Source organism: Zalophus californianus, chromosome 6 (genome assembly GCF_009762305.2).
Source record: "Zalophus californianus isolate mZalCal1 chromosome 6, mZalCal1.pri.v2, whole genome shotgun sequence".
Taxonomy (NCBI): domain Eukaryota; kingdom Metazoa; phylum Chordata; class Mammalia; order Carnivora; family Otariidae; genus Zalophus; species Zalophus californianus.
In genome coordinates, this window is record NC_045600.1 from 91,804,518 (window position 1) to 91,819,380 (window position 14,863).

The window sequence follows — 14,863 nt, forward strand, 5'->3', positions numbered from 1 at the left end:
TTTCATTGTTATATTTATACAACTGAGATTCTCTTTCATTGTTATATTTATATTTCATTGTTATATTTATATCTATATTCCATTCTTCATGGAATACTCTTTCCCCAACTCTGCCAGGCTAACTTGTAAGTCTACTTAATCTTCAATTTTAGGCAATCTGTCAGTTCCCCAGGTAGCATTCCCCAACCTCTTAAGTTTGTGGTAAGTGATTTGCTTACCTGTTCTATTTCTTCTATTTGGCATTTATACAGTCCTATAACTCCCTGTTATTCCTGTCAGTATTCAAGACTTGACTAAATTCCATGGAGGGCATTTGTTCACTACTATACTGTCAACATCTAGCACAATTCTTGGCATCCAACAGACACATAATAAATATGTATTAAATCAATGAACTTTGTATTTTTATAAGTAATTAAAGAAAGCATAGATCCATTTGTAAAATAATGTGTATCGTGCTGTTGGTCTTATGAAGTATTGTAGTAACCAAATTTCCTAAAAATCTATACATTATACTGGTTAAGAAAATGTTTACCTGGAAGTTTAAGCTTTCTACAACAAGAATTACAGTGATGTTTTGCTCTGAAGTTTTTTATTGCATCTTCACCTAGATTTGCTGGGCCAAAAACCATATCACAGGATCTATGGAATTGGTAGTTAAAAAAAAAAAAGAGGCATTTTATGCAAACAGAAATGTAGAATTTGAAATTATAAAATATCTTAATGAAATTATTAAAATTTATTACCTCTTTTCTTCTGCTTTAATAACAGATGGGTCAGTCAAATTTTCACCCACACCTTGATATGTATATATAAAAAAAGACAATTTATATGATTGATATAAACATTGACATCTGCATAATAAAGTCATGAGAGATTCTATAGCATCATCAACCTATATTATACAATGTTAAATTATTCAAGACTGTAGTTTTTCTCTCTTTGTTATTTCATAACCTGACTTATGACTTTAACACTGCATCAAAGACAAACACAGCTCCTACACCAGGAATAGAGTTAATTGTCAGAGTTGGTAGATAGGCAGAGGAACTCCCGATGGCATTTGCTTGTGCTGCAACAGGGTAAGAGTTGCAAATAAACATCTCCTTATGTATAAGGTCTACATGATCCCCCCTTTTAAGATTTATTTATTTGAGAGAGAGAGCAAGTGAGTGCAAGCAGAGGGAGGGGGAAAGGGAGAGACAGAATCCTCAAGCAGACTTCCCACTGAGTGCAGAGCCGGATGCGGGGCTCAATCTCATGACCTGAGCCGAAATCAAGAGTTGGATGCTTAACCAACTGAGCCACCCAGATGCGCCTCCCCCTTTTTCAACTTAGTTAAGCAAAGAACAATTAGGTGCATGAAAGCATAATTTATAGGCCATTTTAAAAGTGTTTTGGATTTTTAAAACTCATACACTAACGCAGAAATATACTTCTTGCAAAAGATTCAGGTTACATGAAGAATAAGATTGTAAACATCTTCCTTCACCTTCATCCTTCACCAGAGGTATTAAAAGTGTGGTTAAATATTTTCAGTCTCTCTTAATCTATTTATTCATATAAAGAAAGAATACCTACTGACCTACTACTCAACAGATTGGCAAAGATTAAGAATATTCAGTACTAGAGGGGCACCTGGGTAGCACAGGCAGTTAAGCATCCGACTCTTGGTTTCTGCTCAGGTCCTGATCTCAGGATTGTGAGATCGAGCCCCATGCCCCTGTTGGCTCTGTGCTCAGTGCAAAGTCTGCTTGACTCTTTCTCCGTCTCCCACTGCCCCTCCCCTCTGCTCTCTCTCTAAAAATAAATAAATAAATCCTTGAAGAAAAAAAAAGAATATTCAGTACTGGAGTCTTTGGAGAAACGGGCACTCACATACAGTGTTATGTATGAATTCCTGTAACCTTTTAGAAAAGTAACTCAGCAGTAGCTATTAAAATTGCACTCATCCAGGGGCACCTGGATGGCTCAGTTGGTTAAACGTCTGCTTTCAGCTCAGGTCATGATCTCAGAGTCCTGGGATTAAATCCTGCATTGGGCTCCCTGCTCAGCAGGGAGTCTGCTTCTCCCTCTGTCCCCCAACCCGCCCCCTGCTCGTGCTCTCTCTCAAAAATAAATAAAAATTACACTCATCTCTTCTTACTAAGCCAATTCAAGAATCTACATTATGGAAATAAAAGTAGCAGTACATGAGTATGTTTGTTGCAGCATTGTTTGTAGTAGCAAAAAAGAAAAAAAGTAAATCATGATATACTGTTAGAAAAAAACAAGTACTTATATGGCATCATCCCAGTTGGAAGAAAATCACAACACAAAACAAAATGATTAAAAACAAGGAAGAAAGGGGTAGCTCAGTTGGTTAAGCGTCCAACTCTGGATTTTAGCTCAGGTCATGATCTCAGGGTCGTGAGATTCGGCCCCGAGTTGGGCTCCACACTGGGGATGGAGCCTGCTGAAGATCCTCTCTCTCTCTGCTCCTCCCAACTTGTGCTCTCTCTTTAAAAAAAAAAAAAACACCTCTTTTTGTGTATTTGTCTTCACAGAGATAGAGAAACAGTAAAGATGGGAAAACTGTTCCTCATGTATTTCTATATTGTTTAACTTGTCTGTAGTAATTGTGTCAATTATTCCTATGAAAAATGGCTCCAGGAACATATTAATGATGTAAAGAACATCACAACTACTTAGCTTATTGAAAAGAACTCCCACCTTTAATTTTTATTTATTTATTTATTTATTTAAAGTAAGCTTTACTCTCAATGGGGGGCTTGAACTCACAATGCTGAGATCAAGAGTTGCCAAGTCCTAGGGTGCCTGGGTGGCTAAGTCGGTTAAGTGTCCGCCTTCAGCTCAGGTCATGATCTCAGGGTCCTGGGATGGAGGTCTGTGTCAGGCTCCCTGCTCAGCAGGGAGTCTGCTTCCTTCTCCTTTGCCCCCCCCCCCCCCCCCGCTTGTACTCTCTCTAATAAATAAAATCTTAAAAAAAAAAAAAGAGTCACAAACCCTACTAAATGAGCCAGCCAGGCACACTAACTCCCATCTTTTAAATTAACAGTTCAGACAAAATCAGTTTGGCTTTACCTCCTACGCATGTTTGAAGATGGTTAGATGATACTTATTTAAGAATAAACTTTAAGATCCTTTTTACTTAACTGGATTGACCCATCTAATAATATACTGTTGTCACTATGTATACACTACTAAATCATTTATATAAAATGATGAACTACTGAATAAAGGGTAGTTATTTTTACACAGATTTTCTTTCTTGAGCTTGAATCAATGCCATTAAAAAGCACAATCCTTGATATTTGTGGCTATGTATGTAACAAAAAAAAGTCATCTAGTGATAAACATTCTAAATAATCGTCTTTATGTGATTATGAAATCTGGTCTGTGTTGACACTGAAATTAAGGCTGCTCTTTAGGGGAAAAAATTATGGAAGCTATAATGTGAAAGTACCACTCAGGAAGAGTTAGCAACTTGCTCAATTTTACCTTCCTTTGACCCAGACATTACTCTATTCAAGCCACAATTTCCTTTTTTTTTTTCCCTTTTACCTGTATGAGAGTCTGTCTACAAAAATGGTTATGATCAGTTTTTCCTTCTTTGTATACATGCTACTCTAACTCACGAAGTATAGAATCCATTCCCCACCTCTTGAATCTGGGCTGTCCTTATTATCTGCCTTGATGGTAAAATGTGGAAGAGATCTGGGCCAGTTCTGGACCTAGACCTAAGAGTTACTGCTTTCTCTCTAGAGGAAGCTAGCTGATATATAAAAGTGTAACTACCTAAAACTACAATGCTATGAGAAAGCCCCCAGTTAATTAGCCATGTGGAGAGATCACTCGGTGAACTGAGGGATCAAATGTCAGTGAATAGAAACCTCAGACAATTGCATCCAGCAAGCTGTCCACGCTTACTCTCCAGCCATTCACACCCTCTGAGGAGACAGCAGAGATGAGCCATCCCCACTATGTCCCATCCCAATTCCTGAACCAAAGAACTGTAAGCAAATAAAATGGTTGTTTTAATCCACTAAATATTTAGGAAGTTTGGTTCACAATAATAGATAATATAAACACCAGGAACAACAGAAATACTTGTTACTGTTTCAAAAAAGTCTTTATAATTTTAAAAGACCGAGACTACAGGGGCGCCTGGGTGGCTCAGTCAGTTAAGCATCTGCCTTTAGCTCAGATCATGATCCCAGGGATCCTGGGATTGAGCCCCGCATCGGGCTCTCTGGTCAGGGGGAGCCTGTTTCTTCCTCTCCTGCAGTTCCCCCTGCTTGTGCTGTCAAATAAATAAATGAAATCTTAAAAAACAAAACACATCTAAGAGTAGAATAATGGATTGCATGTTTTTTGCTTATCAAAATATCTGTATTACCCAAATAACAATTAAGATAACAAGATCCCACTATTCAGGGCCCTGATGACTATATGCTATGGCTATTACTTGCTTTTTTAACAGCTTCTACTGACCCACAGTTTTACATCTGTAAGTTAGCAGATTTATGTATATCATTCATAATATATGACTAGGTAAGAACCTACTTACAATTTCACTTTAGCAATACTTTAATAAATTTACCTTGTAAATCAAGGACCAGTAACTCCCCTCTTGTATATTCATAAGTCCAGTGGCTAAAGGCTAGCATGATCTCTTCCAGTGTATTAGTTGGAATAATCTCATCACCGTTATTATTGTTGTATTTTCTAAATTCTCCAGTCATACATTCTTCCACAGCAAACCACTGTCCTGCTGAATGGCAATACAGCAGGAAAACTTCAAGGAACCTTATGAAAAATAGTTATAGATATTACTAGCAGTTTTGTTAATAAAATTCTAATTGAGCTTTAAAATGGGTAAATAATTAAATATTCAGCATTAACAATGAAGGTCAAAAGAGAATGCTGTCCACATAAAACCAGAAGATCCAAGAAAAATTTCAAGACTTACCTTGGAGAATATGGTATGGATTTGGGTTTCATTTGGTTGAAGGCAAATGTGAGCTTCTGTGCTGCTCTCTGTTGTTGAATTTCCTACAGAGCAACAATAAAAACACAAAAAAACCCTGTTAACACTGAAACTAAGTTCTTATTTGGTTTAACATACTTTAGAAGTGAAAACATGAACCTCAAATAATGTTCCACCGTTTAGCATTCACTAGCACTTACTCTGAGACAGAGATGCAGAACTGTATCTTCTTTATAAATACTTGACCATGTGTTAACCACCTCAGGAAGAAAAGATTTGATAATATAAAGATGACCTGATTTGAGGATATCATGTTCTGACCAGGTACACTGTACTTTGACAGCTCTCCGTAAACCGCCTCCCATCTCCTCTTTACTTAAAAACTCTATTTTGGCACAGAGGCCGAGCTGTGACCAAGAAGACATGCTGTTATTCAGTATACTGGGTGAACTCTCTTCCAAGCGATACACTGTGACAGGCTCACCTGCAGGATGAATGGACACATTCTGAGGTCAAATTATGACTCTTAAAATGACAAAGTAGACTAAAAATTAGCAGGCATCTTTTGTTAAGATTAAGTAAGGAAGAGAAAATGAATTGGATAAAGTTGTAATGTATAAAGGAAGTTTAAGGGCAGCAAATGCTCAGAAATCAAGAATCTACTAATATCTCTAAATTCATGTGTATTTAGTAATGATAAGCATTTTTGAGATTATGAACATTTTCAAGAAAAACTTTTTAAGAAAGCAACTATTCTACAAACGCTGTGATGTCAATTTATCTATGCTTTCTTTACTAGACAATGGATTAAGACACTTTCTGAATTAGAATACACTATTACTTCTGGATATGCCAGAAATAGAGAAATCTAATACTTCTGATGATTCCTTCTATTTAAAACATACCTGACTCCTGCTAATTAAAATTTATATGAAATTGACACTTAATGTGACCCTTCTTTCTGTCACTACCTATGTTCTATACAATAGTTAAAAATCACAATATTGGGGCGCCTCAGTCGTTAAGTGTCTGCCTTTGACTCAGGTCATGATCCCAGGGTCCTAGGATCGAGCTCCACATCAGGCTCTCTGCTCAGCGGGAAGCCTGCTTCTCCCTCTCCTACTCCCCCTGTTTGTGTTCCCTCTCTCGTTGTGTCTCTGTCAAATAAATAAATAAAATCTTCAAAAAAAAAAAAATCACAGTATTAATAAAAGGTTTATTTTCCCCTTCGTTCCTTTACTTTTTGGATTTACCTCTTGGAGGCACAGGTGTAAATGGAATGCTCTGGGATAATCTCATCAAATTATTTCTTTCCACAGCTGCACAAAAATGAGAGAAAAATAATGAAATCTCTAAAAGCTCAAAATATTGTTAAGATTTTATTTTAAATAGTACTGACCTGAGTAGTAGTAATTTGTATCCATAACTGGTTTAAATGGGGAGGCGAGACCTAAAATGGCAAATAAACAAATGAAACACTTTTAAAAGTACTAATGTGGCATAAATTTTTGCTTATTCTCGTATAATCATCCTAAGTCCCTTAATGTAAACTCTCTTCACCAAAACAGAAAAAACAAGTAATAAAATATATTCATCATGTGTTTGCTATATTAGTCTTTTTCATTATGCCAGATTAGTCCTAACTGTGCACTCAGATACCTGAAAGGGAAAAAAAGTACATGTTTGACACTCTCCTGTCATGAACTATATTCTTCCTATACTCCCATGCTCAAAAAGAAAAATATCTTTTAGTTTTCAACCTTTAGGAGGTGGGGCCTTGTAGCCAAGTAACCATTTTAGTGGGCTGACCATAAGAAGATGAACTCTGGAATGTGAAACATACCCAAAAAAACCCCTCCTCCATATTTAAATGTATTTGAGGACTTTCACTTTTTAACTATAATAATAAGAATGGAGAATAAATTGAATCTGCTATGTGTTAAGTTTATAGAATATGCATGAAAAAGAACTTACTATCTTGCAAGAGAAGGAAATCAGTCAACAGTTTTAATACGTGTAGTAAGTATAAAATATACACATGTATACATGATGTATATATGCTAATAGGACTATAGAGGGGTACCAAATGCCTCCTGCTTGAAGAAAGGTTGAAGAATGTCTCAGAAAAGAGAAGGGCAAAAAGAGCGTAGTTTGGAAGGCAGTGGTGTGGTCAGGGCAACATGTGCAAAGGCATGGAGTTGTTAAAGTGCATGTTATACTTGAGAAACTGCAAGTTGTTTAGTATGACTAGAACAGCAGCTTTTGATACTAATTTTATATATAAATATTATATAATAAATAAATTTATAATAAATACAAATCAGAATCACCTGTGGGGCTTTTTCAATGTGCACCTACCCAGATCTCATTCCAAAATACTCTAATTCTGTAGCTATGTGTCAGCATTAAGTGATTCCCCACAAGTACTTGGATATGCAACCAAGACTGCAAATTAATAAGCAAGAGTACAGGCATGCCTATAGGAGGTGCAGTTATAGAATCAGGAACCAAATATGCCATGCTAAGAAAGGAATGACAGAGGGGAAAATGTAAAGCAGAAGAGAATCAGTCTGGTGGCAGAACAGTAGACAGAATGGAAGGGGGGCTAACTGGCACAACTCTAAAAAACCTAAGTGGCAATAACTACTAAATGTGAATATATACATACCCTACCACCCAGAAGTCCATTCCTAGGTACATGCCCAACAGAAAACACATGTTTACCAAACAATATGAACAAGAATGCTCATAACAATACTATTCATAATAATCATACAGTGGAAGCTACTGAAATGCCCATCAAATAACAGAATGGATAAACTCAATATATTCACACAAGGAAATACTGTGTAGTAATGAGAATGGACCAACTACCACTATACACAAAAATATTGATTAATCTCATAAACATATGTTAGGAGGAAAAGCCAGACAAAAAGTATATACTTTATGATTCCATATACACAGACAAAACTAATACACTGTGTTATTTAGGGGGAGAGGTTACAACAAGAAGAGGACATGAGGAGCTGTTTTGTGATCTGGGTGCTGATTACATTGGTATACTCACCTAGTGAGAATTCACTGAGGTGGAGGCTTATCTCTACTTTTTTGTATGCATGTTATACACTTCAGTAAAAGGTTTAAAAAATGATGAAGGGGTAATGGAAAGCAGAAGCAGGATGTATAGTGGACGATGGATTCTAGAGATATTTAAGAAGTAAATACAACAGGACTCTGTGAGTGCAAGGTCAAGGGGGTCAAGAATAACTCCTTCTCAGGTTTGACCTGACTGAAAGAGTATCATTCACTAAAACAGGGACTATAAGGGAAAGAGCAGGCTAGGTCACAGGGATGAAGGGGGATGGCGTGACAGTAAAGACATGATATCATTTACATGGTGAGTTCATATATTTGTGAAGCTGCTATACTGAAGAGAAACTAGCTGAGGGAAGAAATTTTTACTACCTTGGCTCTTTCAAACATGAAGCCTAAAGTTTCTTAGCTAGGATAATGTATTTGCTATAAAAGATCGTAAGTAATCCTCATTTTTTCATATTAAATCTACCACATGGACTCACCGTTTAATGTTCCTTCTTCGGACGGCCTAAAGAAAACCAAAAAATCTAAGTTGTGACACAACTTCTGTTTTGGCTACCACATACTTTTTTATTTTGTAAAGTTATTACAATTATTAATAGAACACTATTAAAGTAATTCTGAGATTCAGACTCACTTTTGTTTGGATATATGCCATTTCCCTTAAGTCAATGCCAAATGCATACATGGATATGAATGTCAATATACATACACTTTATCAACAACTTGTACCTCCAATTTATGCTTACATAAATATTAGTAGTAGTTTGCTGTCAAACTGAAGGTTCTAGTACTAACAGAGTAAAATATTCCATGACTTCTCTATTCGTGTAGATTAATTCTTACTATACTTTAAGAATGCCTTGAAATAACTGCAGAATTCTAAAAATACTTCAACAGAATTGATGGGCAAAAAACTGAGAGAACAGGAAATAAATGTCATTTGGCAAAGCTCAATTTATAATGCTGAAAAAATGTTTCCCAATGTTGAACATATTTATTTATAACAACATATACTGGTACCAAGTGGAAGTTCTATTAATTCCATGGATTCCAGTGCAAATCAGGTATAGTAGAAAGGAGAATGCAGTGGGAATCAAACAGAATGGGTTAGAGGCTTAGCTTTCCCACCATACAGCTTTGGGGCCTTGCTCAGGACTAAAAAAGACCAGATTCAGAAAGGACCTCTGAGGTAGAGAACTTCTGCAGTCTCTTTCTAGCTCTTACCTTCGATCTGATCCTGATGATTCCTATTGATTTTCACCTTGATATAAATATTTTAGTATAGGAAGTATTTTTGACCCCAGCCTCATCCCTTTGCTGCTAATAAACTACTCTTTTCTCAGTACCCAAAGAGTGCTAACCAACTCCACCTTTCTGGGTATTTCTATGGCTCAACATTCTATGAGATGTTGTTAGCTGAGTTAACATCAACTTCAAGTACCTATTCTGTATTTACACCCTATGGTTTTGGTTATAAAAGACAGTATACTCTGAAGATATCTGACTATAGATTGGTCTTCCGAATGCCATACAGGCCCAGAATATCCAAAGAACTTGAATACTGATCAATCCATTTGGCACCTGGTTTATTTTCTTCTCTATATATTCACATATATTTCTGGGGGAGAGAAGAAAATAGGGAACACTGTGGAATACGTAATAATTTCCTTCTCAAGTAGGAATATCTGAAAGTAACTCTACCATGCTTCCAGTATCAAATGGGTGTCAAAACATGAGGACTTTTTTTTTTTTTAATGTTCTTTAGAATCCTAAAATACTAATTCTCAGGCTGGAAACACATAGTTTATCTTTGATTCTTCTTTATGTTTAATCTGTTATAGAAATTTTTACTTTCTGGGGATGATCACCTGTCAGAATGCCTTTTGTTTCTACTTTTGGTTCTGAATTATATCAGCTTTGTAGTGGCTCTCTCTATATGCAGACTTCCTAATGTATACTGCATAATTACTGCTCTAATTATCTTTCCAAAAGCAGGTGTGAGGCTTGTTGATTACAATGGGCACAGAAGTTAGCCAAGTGCAAAACTAAAGTGTCAAACTAGACCTTTGAATAAATTTATTCAACAGCAAGCTGGAACTAGGACTAAATAAAATCATAATCATATTATAAGGAAGATTTTAGTAGATAGTAATTATAGTATGGCTATAATAGTATAACTATATAAAATAACAACTTAAAATGTATACATTAACTCATAAAAAATGAGTTCCCTAATCTCTTCTTTGTAAAGACAAGAGGCACTAGAATAAATAATCATCATCCATATATAAAGGAGTATTTAAGAAATGGTAAAAAGAACAGAAAAAAAACAACATCCAATAACTATGATACTTTTCAGATTAACAACGAGAAAAGGCTTACTTACATGTCTCTGTTTGATGGTCTATCTTGTAACCAATCCTTTAGTCAAAACAAACACAAACCAAAAGTTAAAAGAAAAAAATCTCTAGACAAAGCAAAACTGTTTAGCCCTATTTTGTTTCATACAGTATAAGAATGAAGGGCTGAAAAATTAATGTGAAGTCCTTGTTTCATACAACTGAACAAATAAAATAATAAATGGATATAATTACCTTAAGACCACTCCACAAGGTCAGAATAAAGAATTTCATGACTGTTATTTCCTACAACATAATTACAGTCTAGCTAGTTTTTTTTCTTTTTTTTAGATTTTATTTATTCATTTGAGAGAGTGAGAATGAGAGAGAGAGAGAGCACATGAGAGGGGGGAGGGTCAGAGGGAGAAGCAGACTCCCTGCTGAGCAGGGAGCCTGATGTGGGACTCGATCCTGGACTCCAGGATCATGACCTGAGCTGAAGGCAGTCGCTTAACCAACTGAGTCACCCAGGTGCCCCTAGCTAGTTTTTTTTCTGATGACAATTTTATATTCTTAAATATTATGTGCCCATTATCAAAAGAAAAACACAACAAAGTATAAAGAGTAAAATTAAAATCATGCGCACTGTCAACAAATTACAAAAAACATTTAGGCATATTTCATTGAAGCCCTTTTCTGTATATGTGTGTATTATTTTTATTTTGCAGTTTTTTTATCTAATTTTAACTATATAATTACGTTCTGATCCAATTTAGTAATTTAGCAGTGCTTGATCTATATTATCATAACCCCCAATGAGTTTTTTATTCTAGATTTTTTTTCTAATTTTCCAGGACTTTTTGAACAGTATCTTTTCTTTTTCTTCCATATTTTTAATACCTTCTCTTTTTGGTTTTAATCACTTTAATCATACTTGTTTTAAATCTGTAACCAATAATTCTATTATCTTAAGTTATTAGAGGTTTAATATTGTTTATGTAACTTGAATCCCAGAAGTTTTGTAATTTGGCATTGTCAGGTCATCTTCAATGGAACTTTATTTATGGCAAGACTAGGCTGCTTAGGTTTGGGATGGGTCCTTCCAGAAAGGAGGAACTGCTACTGTGAAACTGTGTTCACTAACCCCTTTCCTCATTGAAATACTTTTTTTAATAACGTGATTTTCAATAATACCATCTCCTTATAGCAGAATGGAAGTTAGTACGTTCTTGATGATCCAGGATAATTACGAGTAGTGATTTCTATACTTGACTGACTATAAAGGAGCAATTTTTCTGCTTTTTCCCAAGCTATTTGTCTTGCTTGCCAGAGTATGCTTTTTTTTTTTTAAGATTTTATTTATTTTTTGACAGAGAGAGAGACAGCGAGAGAGAGAAGACAAGCAGGGAGAGTGGGAGAGGAAGAAGCAGGCTTCCCGCCGAGCAGGGAGCCCGATGAGGGGCTCGATCCCAGGACCCTAGGATCATGACCTGAGCTGAAGGCAGACACTTGACAACTGAGCCACCCAGGCACCCCACCAGAGTATGCTTTTAAAGAGTGTTTGTAAAAATCAAGTATTTCCTTAACTGGCTGGGAATGACTTCATATAATTAATTTCAGTACAGAGATTCCTGCCTTTCTTTTGCATAAACTTTTCTTTAAAATTTTCTAACTCTTGCACAGACCATAATCTCTCTGACACACTGGCTGTAGCAACATTTTTCTAGATATATCTCCTGAGGCAAGGGAAATAAAAGCAAAGATAAACTACTGGGACTACATCAAAAAGTTTCTGCACAGCAAAGAAAACAATCAACAAAACTATAAGGCAACCTATGAAATGGGAGAATATATTTGCAAATGACATAACTAATAAAGGGTTAGTATCCAAAATATATATGGAACTTATACAACTCAATACCCCCAAAACAAATAATCCAATCCAAATGCGCAGAAGACATGAACAGACATTTCTCCAAAGACATACAGATGGCCAACAGACACATGAAAAGATGCTCAACATCACTCATCACCAGGGAAATGCAAATCAAAACTACAATGAGGTATTACCTCACATCTGTCAGCATGGCCAAAAATCAAAAACCTAAGAAACAAGTGTTGGCGAAAATGTGGAGAAAAAAGAACTCTCTTGCACTGCTGGTGAGAATGTAAACTGACACAGACACTGTGGATGACAGTATGGAGGTTCCTCAAAAAGTTAAAAACAGAACTACCCTGTCATGTAGTAACTGCACTACTGGGTATTTAGCCAAAAATACAAAACACTAATTCAAGGAATTTATGCACTCCTATGTTTACTGCAGCATTATTTATAATACCCAAACAATGGAAGCTGCCCAGTGTCCAGTGATAGATGAATAAAGAATACATATATATATATATATATATATATATATATATATATATATAATAGAATATTATTTAGCCATAAAAAAGAATAAAACCTTGCCATTTGCAACAACATGGATAGAGCTGGAGAGTATAATGCTAAGTGAAATAAATTAGAGAAAAGACACATACCATATGACTACTCATATGTGGAATTAAGAAACAAAATGAGCAAAGGAAAAAAACAAAAACAAAAACACTCTGAGACAAACCAAGACTTTTAACTACAGAGAATAACTGATGGTTTAGGAAGAGGGAAGATGGTTTGGGATAAACAGGGGGTGGGGATTAAAGACTACATTTATCATGATGAAAAACATAAAATTATTTAAAAAATACACACATATATACCTAAATAAATATGTATTTTAAAATATGCATTTGTTTAATTGAAATGTACAAACCGGTAGTAAAGCTGCTTTGGAATCTACTTCATGAGTTTCTTCGGTAGATGGCCTTCTACTGCTACTTTCCACTTAAAGAAAAATTTAAAACATAAGTGATACAACAAAAAATTTTTTGGAATCAACTAACCAAACACAAAGTGTTTCTATACAGTGTAAACTTCCACAAGGTAATTTATCCTCTCCCCAACACTGCTGAAGATAAGAGTTACATGAGGCCCAGAGGTCTCTTGACAAATAAATTATTCAATTTATTTTTGTAAAAAGGCAGTAAGAAATAAAAGAGTGGGAAGGAAAAAGTCTTACTCTTCCTATTCCCAAATTTCTTATATATCCTACCATGAATATATATGGTAGGATAACACGTATTATATATTTGGGGGGTTTTCTGTTGTTAAGTTTTTAAACTTTAAGCTTGGAGATCTTTCCATTATCGGTACACAGAAAATGTCTCTATTCTATTTTGATGCTATACTGAACTTCATACTATGGGTATACAATAACTGTACAGAATAATAACCAAACTCCTACAGATGGACATTTGGTAGGATTTCAATCTCCTGCCATTACAACACTGCAATTAATAATCTTATACATACATCATTTTAACAGTAACGGAAAAAATAGTTCATCTTTCCTCCTGTGATTTAAGATGCCATCTTTATCATACCTTGGCTTTTTTTTTTAAAGATTTTTTTTTTTAAAGATTTTATTTATTTGAGAGATAGAAAGCACGAGAGGGAAGAGGGTCAGAGGGAGAAGCTGACTCCCTGCTGAGCAGGAAGCCCGATGTGGGACTCGATCCCGGGACTCCAGGATCATGACCTGAGCCGAAGGCAGTCGCTTAACCAACTGAGCCACCCAGGCACCCTTGGTTTTTTTTATCCTAAATAAATTGTAGAATTAAGCCTATTTTAAAAAGTCAGAATGTTAAATTCTAAAGTAACTTAGAATTCCCATTTATGATACAATAAAGAAAAACCTCAGAATGAATGGTGATGTAGAATCTTAGAACAAAATTTGTATTCCAAGTGTAGAGGCCAAAACGCCAGATTGAAGTATATTAGAAGAGTCTGGGCAAAACTTTTTCAAGATAATTAAACTGACAGAATGCATTATGTATCCGAGTATCTTGAAAAAATATAGTTAGATAGCAGAGAATCTAGTGTTGATCTAGCCAAAATTATAACTGGACTATATTGGTGGGAAAGAGTAAATGTGCGTGTAGTATATGTACATGTGTGCACATGTGATGTGTGTGTGTGTGTGTGCGCGCGCTGTTTGGGGAACAGAGAGAGGGAAGGAAGAATTCAATCCTTGCCCTAATGGGAGGTCAATACTGAAATATGAGAATGTCTAAAACTGAAATACGAGGATGCAAAAGTAGAAGCATGCTAACTTTAGAAATAACATCCATGTTACTGAAAATGAGTTTTATTTCTTCCCTCCTAATCTTTCTACCATTTCTTTTTCTTACTTTTATTTCTCCAGCTAGAATGTTACATAGAAGTGATAACAGCCAGAATCCCTGCCTTGATTCCCCATTTGGCTTTCAATATATCATTATGAAATATGATACTTTTGATAACTTTTTGCAGATACCCTTAATTCAGATTAAG

General features: G+C 35.5%; 1 protein-coding gene across 3 annotated transcripts in view; it reads right to left on the bottom strand.

Moving 5' to 3' along the window:
- TRPM7 (transient receptor potential cation channel subfamily M member 7) overlaps window positions 1-14,863 on the bottom strand; it is a 117,724-nt gene that overhangs the window by 7,853 nt on the left and 95,008 nt on the right. For 2 of the 3 annotated variants that reach the window (XM_027568727.1, XM_027568726.1), the window contains 10 exons: window positions 13,245-13,315; window positions 10,479-10,513; window positions 8,572-8,597; window positions 6,390-6,440; window positions 6,244-6,309; window positions 5,191-5,474; window positions 4,973-5,055; window positions 4,604-4,809; window positions 747-798; window positions 536-642 (listed from right to left, as the gene is read on the bottom strand). In XM_027568727.1, coding sequence (XP_027424528.1) covers window positions 536-642; window positions 747-798; window positions 4,604-4,809; window positions 4,973-5,055; window positions 5,191-5,474; window positions 6,244-6,309; window positions 6,390-6,440; window positions 8,572-8,597; window positions 10,479-10,513; window positions 13,245-13,315 — 981 coding nt within the window. Of the gene's footprint in view, window positions 1-535; window positions 643-746; window positions 799-4,603; window positions 4,810-4,970; window positions 5,056-5,190; window positions 5,475-6,243; window positions 6,310-6,389; window positions 6,441-8,571; window positions 8,598-10,478; window positions 10,514-13,244; window positions 13,316-14,863 lie in introns of those variants that run through there. The other variant, XR_003515514.1, reaches the window with a different exon arrangement.